Source organism: Dicentrarchus labrax, unplaced genomic scaffold (assembly GCF_905237075.1).
Source record: "Dicentrarchus labrax unplaced genomic scaffold, dlabrax2021, whole genome shotgun sequence".
Taxonomy (NCBI): domain Eukaryota; kingdom Metazoa; phylum Chordata; class Actinopteri; family Moronidae; genus Dicentrarchus; species Dicentrarchus labrax.
Window position 1 is genome coordinate 21,262,489 of NW_026136718.1, and position 10,573 is coordinate 21,273,061.

General features: G+C 39.7%; 1 protein-coding gene across 5 annotated transcripts in view; it reads left to right on the plus strand.

Annotated features, from left to right (window-relative positions):
- Window positions 1–6,740, plus strand: part of si:ch73-63e15.2 (protein strawberry notch homolog 2) — a 58,859-nt gene extending 52,119 nt beyond the window's left edge. For all 5 annotated transcript variants that reach the window (XM_051376462.1, XM_051376464.1, XM_051376463.1 and 2 more), the window contains 3 exons: window positions 487–563; window positions 865–1,055; window positions 2,159–6,740. In XM_051376462.1, the coding sequence (XP_051232422.1) occupies window positions 487–563; window positions 865–1,055; window positions 2,159–3,366 (1,476 nt within the window). In that variant the 3' untranslated portion in view covers window positions 3,367–6,740. The remainder of the gene's footprint in view (window positions 1–486; window positions 564–864; window positions 1,056–2,158) is intronic.
- Window positions 6,741–10,573: the final 3,833 nt, after the last annotated feature.

Sequence of the window (10,573 nt, forward strand, 5' to 3'; positions counted from 1 at the left end):
GGGAAATATTTGACAGAAGATAACTGGACATTTTTAGGACTGACGTTTCCTTCTTGAGCTGTAAGTGCTGTTTGGAGTATATATGGAGTCTGATGCCCCCTTGTGGCCACTGAATAGTACTCAACCGAGCTATGATCAAGGGACTCTACAGCTGAACAATGTGGCTTTTACAGACTCATTAACAAAAACATGATCAGGCTAAGAATTAAAAGTAAATTTCAATGGGGATGTTGAAGTTCCTTTATAGTTTTACTTCCCTATATGAACCACAGAGTGACGATAAATGACCTTTTACTATAAGTCAGTGAACACTAAAGTCATCTTCTCCCTGACACAACAAAGGACTGTATATAAAAAGTATGACATAATAAATAGGGAAGCTAAAGTTACAAAAATGTTGGTCTTAGTTGGTCAGGTTAGGTGTTGGTGTTCCATCAGTCTGTGGATATGATGAGCTCTTTGCTGATTTCTGTGTTCCTTTTCCAGGTGACTCCAGAGGAAGCCAGGGAAATCTGGGAAAACCAGTTCACCTTCTCCTTCAAGAAGTGTAGCCATGCCAACTGGTAAGCAGGAATCCAAAATGTCCCTTGGAATTAATGGCTTAATGCATCTAATCAGGCTGGAACTTATTAGGGTTCAGTCAGGGTGGTTTTAAGTTCAGATGCCATTCCCAAGGATTTGCAGATCACCTGAGAACTAGTCATGAAGAAATAAGTCTTACATGTGCATTCGCCATCGGATGACCAGTGAACTGTGTTTAAAATGCAAGAATGGAGCAGTCCCTCAACCTGCCATACAGCAGAGAAACGTGGGCTGTGTTGTATGCATAAAATATCTGACTTTCTTTTCTGTTTTTTTCCCTAGGAATGGGAAGTGTAAGAAAATTGAGGAAGGCCAGGAGTGTCTGCAGGGCATGCGCCTCCGTCAGTACCACATGTTGTGTGGTGCTCTTTTGCGTGTGTGGAAGCGCGTATCCGACGTGGTGTCTGACATCACCAACACCAGCATCCTGCAGATCGTCCGCCTTAAAACCAAGCAGCATAACAAGCAAGTCGGTCAGTACAAGTGGCTTTTAAACTATCTCTCCCACTTTACATGGTACACACACACACACACACACACACACACACACACACACACACACACACACACACAAGTAGGAATATTCTGGAAATGTTGATAAAAGAGAGGTTTTAAAATGTGAACTTGAATTGCCAGATGTCACAGAGTTGTTTTGATGGTAAAGTGTGACGCTGTTAAAGTGCTGACACTTCTTTATGACAAATTGAGGAAATGAAATTGTCGTTTACTATCCTTATTTATCTCCAGTGAACTCCTGTGAGCTCCTACGTTGACTCTTAGTGACACTAAATTATTAGGCCAGAAACACAGAAAATGTTGCAATTCTTTTGACATCTATAAAACCCAACAGTGTGAGGAAGTTCACTGGTGATTCTATCTCTTGTCTATTTTGCACTACGCACAGATTTATAAAGATATAAAAGAAAAAAAACACTGTAAATATACAGTCAGGTCCATAAATATTGGGACATCGACACAAATCTAATCTTTTTGGCTCTATACACCACCACAATGGATTTGAAATGAAACGAACAAGATGTGCTTTAACTGCAGACTTTCAGCTTTAATTTGACGGTATTTACATCCAAATCAGGTGAACAGTGTAGGAATTACAACAGTTTGTATATCTGCTCCTTGTAAATGGGATAATGAGGGAATAACACACACCTGGTCATGGAACAGCTGAGCAGCCAATTGTCCCATTACTTTTGGTCCCTTAAAAAGTGGGAGGCACATATACAGACTGTTGTAATTCCTACACTGTTCACCTGATTTGGATGTAAATACCGTCAAATTAAAGCTGAAAGTCTGCAGTTAAAGCACATCTTGTTCGTTTCATTTCAAATCCATTGTGGTGGTGTATAGAGCCAAAAAGATTAGATTTGTGTTGATGTCCCAATATGTATGGACCTGACTGTATATCTGTTTACTGTTGTTGTTATTACCTGTGCTGAAATATCACCTTTTAAGAACAATTGTAGGAAGATCTGGTTTTGGATCCTCACCTGTTCTAAAAAGTGTTTTAAATATTTACCTCACTGTTAATTGACATGGCTGTACTCTTCGTCTCTCCCAGGTATCAAGATCCCAGAGAACTGTGTGGCACGCGTGCGCGAGGAGCTGTTGCTAATGGACGAGGAGGTGAAGAGGAGACGAAAGGAGAGGGAGCAGCAGGCTGCGGAGCAGCGACTGGCTGAGGAACATATGCGTAAGATGGAGCAGGAGAACAAACACCTCCTGGAAAATCTGTTCAACCAGAAACCCATGCTCAACCGGTCCCTCGCTCACCCCCACCAGTCTCTCACCCAGAATCAGATCCAAAACCCTCTACAGAGGACACAAACTGGTAACCTCTCTCAGCTACAGAGAATACAAGCCCAACCCCAGCCCACTTTACAGCAGCCCTCCCAGAACTTAACCCTTTTGTCCTTGCAGAGAAATCCCAGCCAAACCCAGCAAAGGACCCATAACAGCTGGCCCAACAATTCCACCTCCACCACCAACCAGGGCCCTCTGTCCAACATGGTCATCCCCACCTCCAGTTTGCCCCAGTTTTACTCCCCATTTTTGTCCAATTTTCAACAGCTGAAGAACCCGTCTCTTCCACACCATCAGGCCGCGCTGCCTCCCAACTTGTCTTCCAAGAATCCCCTGGATGAAATCTTGGACCTGACTGTGAGCTCGCCATCCCCCTCCACAGACACCACAGAGGGTGGACAAAATCTGGACAGTCTCACGAGACACTCAGCAGCATTCGGAGACGACTTCAATATGTCTGTGGAGTCTCTGATCTCTCAGAGTGCCCAGCACGCTGCACAACTACCGCAGCCTCCTTTGCTACAGCAGCAGCAGCAGCAGCAGCAGCAGCAGCAGCAGCAGCAACATCTGGAGCCCAATACCAACGACTTGTTAGATTTGTTTACCCTGATGACCGCGCAGAAAGACAGCCCTTCATCCTCTACCTCCTCTGGCTCTTCCTCCACATCCTCCACATCCTCAACAACTTCTTTGTCAAACAACATGGTTTCTCACACCCCCGCCGGCCTCCTGTCCATCCCAACATCGTCCTCTTCTCTCTTCTCCAGCCCGTCCTCGTCCTCTCTGTTTTCCAACTCTTCCTCTCACTTCCCTTCTCCCTACCCCCCCCTCCAGGGGTCAGACTCTCTTTCCTTACCCAACGACCACTGCAGCGCCTCCGCCCTTGACGTCCGCGAGGCTCTGAACAGCATGCTACAAGCCGGACTGGACCGCAAATCTGTCATACAGTACCGGCAACAAGAGTAGGAGCTTAAACAGCAACAGCTCGTCTGGACTTTTTTCTTTCAGTGTTTTTTTTTTTTGTTGTTGTTGTTGTTGGTTGTTGGTCTTTTTAAAGCAGACTGTGTCTTGTTCGCTGCTGACTGTGATCGCACCCTCGGACCTACTCCCTCTCCCCTCAGGGCCTATAGTCACGTCACTGCCTGTCCTGCGCTCGGCTCACCCTTCCTCTATCCACCTGTAGCGTTCACCTGCTTGAGGCTGTCGAGGTGATAGCGGGCCCGATCAATATCAGATTTCTGCGCCAAAAAGTGCGTCCTCCACAGTGAAAGGCAGCTGTAAAACAAAAAAATGAGAAGAAAACCCCCTCCACCATGTGATTAACTGTATTTTATTGATCATATGAGCTGTCAAAACAAAAGCTCATTCATTGAGGTGTGGAAAATCTTTAATAAACCTCCCGCTGCTGATTTTACGAGGTATGACTGGTGAAGTTGCTGGAAGCTCTAAACGCCTTTCACCAGTTAAAAAAACGCATCGTTAGACTTTGCTTTACTGTTACTTCGCTTCATGGCTGTTTGTCTTGACTAAAACAAGGCTGTATGCAAGGTTTGGTTTGAGTGAAACTAAAGATAGTGTTGAACTGGAAGATGAGGAAAAAAAAAAAAACCCAGATAAAATCTTTTAGCTGAATAGCCATGAAATGCCTCATTTTCTTTCTTTCTTTTTTTTCTTCTACATGCTCCCTATTGTTTCTCTCCCTGCTTGTATGAACACTAGTGTGAGGAAAAAGGGAGAGGAAGAGCAGTCTGCTGTTGCAAACAGTGCCTTTGGAGAAATCTATAAATGCAGTCTTTAAAAATCCATGTAGCCTATGTATAGATTTGTACTCTTGAGCATTGGTTTTAATTTTAATTTAAATAGGGTATATTTGTATTTGACTTTTAGACCCCTCAGTCAGTCAGTCAGTCAGTCACTCACTCAGTCAGTCAGTTGTTCGTGTTACACTATGCTGGTGGTGGGTTTCAGGAAGAAGCCTCCATTAAGCTCGTCTGTGCTCCTTTGATTGTCTGTGTAGCTGCTCTTAACAGCAGTGGACTTTTTCTGTGTCCTGTCCCTGTGAATACGACAACATGCTACAAGGTCAGTTTGGCACAGATTATTGAGCAGCGTGGGTAAAAATTGTGTCCAAAAATGTTATCAACACCCCTTCTTTCCCCCCCTTTTTTTTAAAGCTGACAATAACATTTAATGATGTGACTCCTGGTTTGATTTGATTTTGAATTTCTCAGGAAAGTCTCGAGTGCGTTTTTATTTTCTTTTTCTGTCATCTTGACCAACACAGATATGACATTTAGTTTTAAGTCTTTATTTACAGCAGATAACAGAGGATTTCAAGTTTTTATTGTCATGAGGTCTGAAAAGAACATCCTGTTTTTAACTTTGATAAGAGCAGTTAGTCATGAAGTGTGTTTCCATTTCAGACGTCAAGACTATAAAAACATTTTAAACGTGTAGACTGTGTGTGATAGTACATATTTAAAAAAAACCTGTGAGATCTGGCCATCTTTGTATGAAAAGGATGCACTGTTGTTGGTTCACGACGAAATGCCGGGATAAGTTCAAGTGATTAAAAAGCAATAAAACCATATTCTACATTTGTTATGAAACATAAATGCCTAAGTACTGTTTACGCTCAAAAGGCAAAGCTTTGTGGTTACCTTTGCATGGTATGAATCTTCTTATTTCTGTTGTGCTTCATAGTCTTTTAGTTAAACAGATTCTGAAATGCATACAACCTTTGTATAGTACGTTTTCACGGGATGAACGCAATGCGTTCTTGATGTTTTAGTCATCGTTATTATAAAAGTTATTGTTATTTATATTTAAGGGATATTTAGATTTTAGATATGTTATCCTGCTTATTAGAGTAGTTAACGAAAATGTTTGGTCAGGGAAGTTTCTAGTTTTCAAGATTACTATAAAACAAATTCTATTATAACCTGCCACCAAATAAGATTGCACTGTTCTGTACTGCTGTACAGTGTCTGGATTTATTTCTGCTCATTTCAGTTTTGCTTTTCTCAAGTAGAATTGTTTCTCCAACTTGTAGACCTTTGCCGGGCCTTCATTTTGCAGAGAGATACCAAAGTGTTCCACAGACTCCCCTAAAGTTACTGGCTCTAAGATATCAGAACTTTTATCAATCTCAGGAAGAAACCTACAAGAGGTGTAACCGTGGGGCGTTAGCAGAAATATATCATTTCCCCTTATAACAGTGGTGAAACTAACCAATACATGTGCTATTTTTTTTCTTAACTCTGTGCTGTGACTCTTGCTGTATTTATGTTTTAGACTTAATGTGATGGGTTTGTCGTTTGTCCTTGTGAACATGTCAGTGATTTTAAATGTTTATGCCTTCTTAGGACAAAGATCAAAGGCTGTTTCTTTTTAAGGAACATTATTTTTCTGTGGACAGTTTTATTTTCATTTGTGTTGCAGTTTCTGGAAATTTAATTCATGTCAAAGCTGACAGGTTTTTCAGTCGTTTCGCACCTGAGTTATACTGAAATGTGCAATTGATCTGTCCAAGCCTTTACCCCTCCCTCAGTGTAACACATGTTGAGGTTTAGACTGACTCACAGTATCCCACATTCTTGTTAAGGCTTCTCTTTTTAAATTTGCAGCATCTTGCTATAGCATGTTTTTTTTCTCGTACCCTCATTAATTTTGCTTTTAATATTCCACATCAGGCACATTCCGAGACATCAGTCTGCAAAAGATCTGCCTTCGATTTTGTGTTTTCTAGTCACACAAATAAAGCTTTATGAAATTGAGGGGTATGGACCGCATACCGCATTTTTAGGAGCAAAACCTTTTTTTCTTTTTCTTTTTAAAGAATTCTTCATTAGTGTCGTTAGGCCTTTTATCATTATATTATCATTTTGCACTAAGAATGGCATAATCAAGTTACTGTTCTCTTGTTGGTTATGATTGAGCGTTGCAAGCTTGTTGTGTTTCTGATCTTTGATGGATAGCTCTGTGTAAACTGTAACCATCTTTCTTGTTTCTCCACCATTTGCATATTATATGTTATCAAAGTTATCACGTTCAAATAATTTATTGCTAACAAAAAATGAAACAAAAAACATGCTACTGATTGTATGTATTTTTAAACAAAGCCTATTTTTTCTGTAAAAAAAGAAACTGTGTTCAGCACTTTTATTCTGGGTTGTGCTTTTGTTTTCTATATATTTATAATTTAGATCCAAATGTATATATTGTAAAATTTGTGCCTTTCGACTAATTCTTTAAAAAGGTTTTCTACTCATTTAAGGAAGGACTATATGAAATTGCAATCTTAACTTTGTAAACAAATAAAAACTTGAAGATTGCTGAAACGGAGTCTTTTGTTCATTTGGGAAAAGGCGTTTATCCAAACTCCTGGAGGTATATTGTGGATTCATTAGGAGCAGCAGGTGTGCTCTCACTCCTTGTTTATTTAAACAAATAAAAAGAATCCACTGAGGGGATAAAATTGAGCAGAAATAAAAAGTGAAGGTTCAACTGTTAATCTACAAACATCTGTATTTAGCAGCCAACCACAGCCTAAATTCCGTGTAATTTAATGTGTTATTAATAAAACAGGAAATCAGTGGCAGAATGTAAATGAGTTTATCTACTTCTGTACAATTTTAACGTAGGCCCACTTGTATTTTAGCTGTATTTCCGTTTTCTGCTACATTTCAGAGGGAAATTCCTTTTCACTCCATTATATTTATATAGATATATAGTTACTGGTTACAGATTCAGATTAACCCGTTTAATCCCAAATTTTTCCCTGCAAAATAAGTGTATGCATTTAACTCCTTAGACCTCCCTAACATATAATATGTATGAATTTTTTTATTTCATGTTGGTTATGTTAGTGAAAATGTAGGTGTTATACTCGGCAACAATTGTTCCCGTGGGAAATCGCATAGTATAAATTTACACAAATTCTTCAATTTGACCTATTTACACATGTAAAGAATAAAAATAACGTGAACATGAGTAACATATTCAAACTAGGCATGGTTACAAATGTGTTTAGAACTTTATTAGATACATTTAGATATCATTTCAATGCGAAACTGAAGGGAACTAACAAGGACAACAACACAATTACTGTATTTCATAGATAAAACGCTTAAATAACTGTAGAGCTAAGAGTGTTTGAACTTACAAAATAAGAACTGATACTAGTTTGTAAAAAATAAAATAAATTCACATTGTGGCAGTACTTTAGATTCACTTAACATTTACTAAGATGAGTGCACAGTGTTATTCAACAGAAACACAAAAAAGTGCAGGTAAGTATTCACTGTACTGCAAAAACAGTGCATACTGAAGGCGCACTATTAGTGACCAAAATCTGAATATTTATTTTACAGTTACCAGTTTCAATAGATTTGATTTATGTAACAGCTCAAAGGCTTATCGGTTAGATTTTACTCACCATGAAAAATCCTGAAGCACTCAATGTGGAGTGGTACGTCACACTTCTCACATCCATACACAGTGCGGTTGTAGCATCGTCTGCATCTTTGGTAACGTTTTCCTGTGTTTACAGGCCAGTGATGTTTCCCATCACCTCTTGTGGAATCCTGAGGTTTCACAGTTGCAGATCTTCTGCCTTGCCCAAGAGGCTGTTTTCCATATCTCTTAAAGAGATCCAGGGACAAAACCTGCTGAAAGGTCAGGAGGTCATAATCACTGCCAACAACATCTCTGAAGAACAGCCAACTATTCACCACTGCACTGTGAAGGGACCAGGCCAGGATTGGCCACCACCACTTCTTTGACCTTATTGCAGATCTATATCTTGACACATGAAGATCATGCAGATCCACGCCACCCATGTTTAGGTTATATGTAAGGAAACACAGAGGTTGTGGCACTTTGACAACTGGATGCTTGACCCTCTGAATATCTTTCTACAGCATTGGTTGCCATGGTTACAACACTGTTATCCTTCCATCGCACCAGTAACTTCTCCCCCTCTGTAAGGGCCTCCATGCTTCCACGAGGCATTTTTTCAAAATCCTTCACACCTGTGAAAGGGATGTCATGCAGATAGCACTGTCTCAGTGTGCCAAGGGACCCATAACCTTGTTTGGTCATTTCATCAATGAGGCTAAGTGAGGTGAAAAGGTTATCATGCACAAATGTGCATCCTGGAGGGACTTCTGCTTGTTCAGCCAGACCAAGGACTACACTTGGGCCCTGTCCTAAGCCAGTTTCAGGCAGATGTGTGTGGACTCCACAATAGGGCTCCATGTGAAACATGTACCCTGTGGGTGAAGCAAGGCTCCACAACTTGTATCCAAACCGGATTGGTTTGCCCCTGATGAACTGCTTGCAGCCATGCCTGCCATAATAGGGTATCATGCTTTCATCAGTTGACAGCTGTTTTGTGTATGGCATCATCTTGTAGGTGTCATTCAGTGCATTGAAGATGGGCCGCACTTTGTAGAAAGGGTCGTCTGTGGCCTTTGAGTTATCCACCAGATGAATTGAAGCCAATATCTCGTCAAAGCGGTTCCTTCTTATTGCATTTGAGATGGCTTCATTGTAGACATCAGGGTCATATGACCAATACGTGCCTCCGTGGTACTGAACTGTAGCCAGATGCGAGCAGAACCCCATAAAAACTCAGCAACTCATCCATGCTCAAATCAAGTGCCTTCCCTTTTGGTCTGCATTGAGTAGAGGTTTGACATCTCAACAGTGAGCTCAGAGTAGGAGGATACATCAAAAGGTTTCGCCTTGGTACTCTCTATCTGAGCAGTCACTATCACAGTCATTTTCAATCGCATCTTTTTCAACTGCAGGAATGACTGTCACGTAGCACACATCATGTTGGGGTTCTTTTAAGTCTAGAAGATCCAAAACCTCTGATAGTTTTAAGCTGTGTATAGAAAAATAGAATAAACAGCTAAAACTATTGACACCTTGCATAACGCTACGACTACGCTAGCGGCAACAAATGTTGCCGTGGTTACATTTACTCTTTTTATGATCAAAAGATTTATGTGGGCATATAATTCTCATTATATCTCAGTAGTAGACCCATTAAATAATATATGTACAACATATTTCACTTATATCTGTTAATTAAGGTATTTTACTTACTTCCTCTTGTACAAGTTTGAGGCAGACATTTCCCGCCAGCGGTGCAAGCAGGAAGTAAAGAGGGTCATGTGACCATTCACACTACTTACTTGACATTGATATAAATTAGAGGAGACAACATATTCTTTTATTTTAAAACTTGCATTAGCTACCAAAACCAAAACAGCACTTTAAGAGCTAAAAAGTAAAAAAAAAAAAAAAAAAGAGCTGCAACAATTGTTGCCGGTGGGATTAAACGGGGAAAACATAACTAATATTCAACAACGACCAATTCATAACTTATGATGTATTATTATAGATTAAAGCTACCTGGCAGTAAAGTAGATAAAATCAGCTCCACCTTTACCAGCTGCAACATTAAAGGGATGAAACATGAATGCATTAATAATTATGATCCAACGATCAATATTAATCTGGAATGGGCCGCTCTGCATTATGAGTATGCTTATTATTTTTGGTAGTCTAAGTATATGTTGATGCTAATACTGATGTAGTTTCACTTTTAATTCAGGACTTTTACTTTACATTGTTACTTGAATTTGACTACAAGTTAAAAGTCTGAAATCATCTGATCTTTTAAAGGAGCTGGTGGGATGAGGGGCCTTCTACTTTGACAACCACTACTACTTTTTCAAAATGTGCTCATATCTCAAGTTTCTATATTACAACAATAAAGCGCAGGGCCAGTACACGCTTAAAGGAAGTAAACTTGTGAAATAAAGCTTAAGATAAGATAAACTTTATTGATCCCACACTGGGGAAATTCCACAGCACATAAGAAAAACAGAAATACACATTAAATAACAGCATTAACTATAAAAATACAAGATGTAATGATTTGAATAAAAATTTAATAGAATTAGAGTTTATGGGTTGTACCTCTCTTGTTTTCCAAATAAAAGCCTGTATTAGGAGATAGATTGTGACACTTGTGAGAATTTATTTATAAACTGAAACATGTCTCTTAAATTACGTAACCATCACCTGCTTATGAGACAGTCTCTTGTCGCAACCAAAACTTAGGTGGCGCATTTATTTATGAGGTGCACCGACTTCCGGT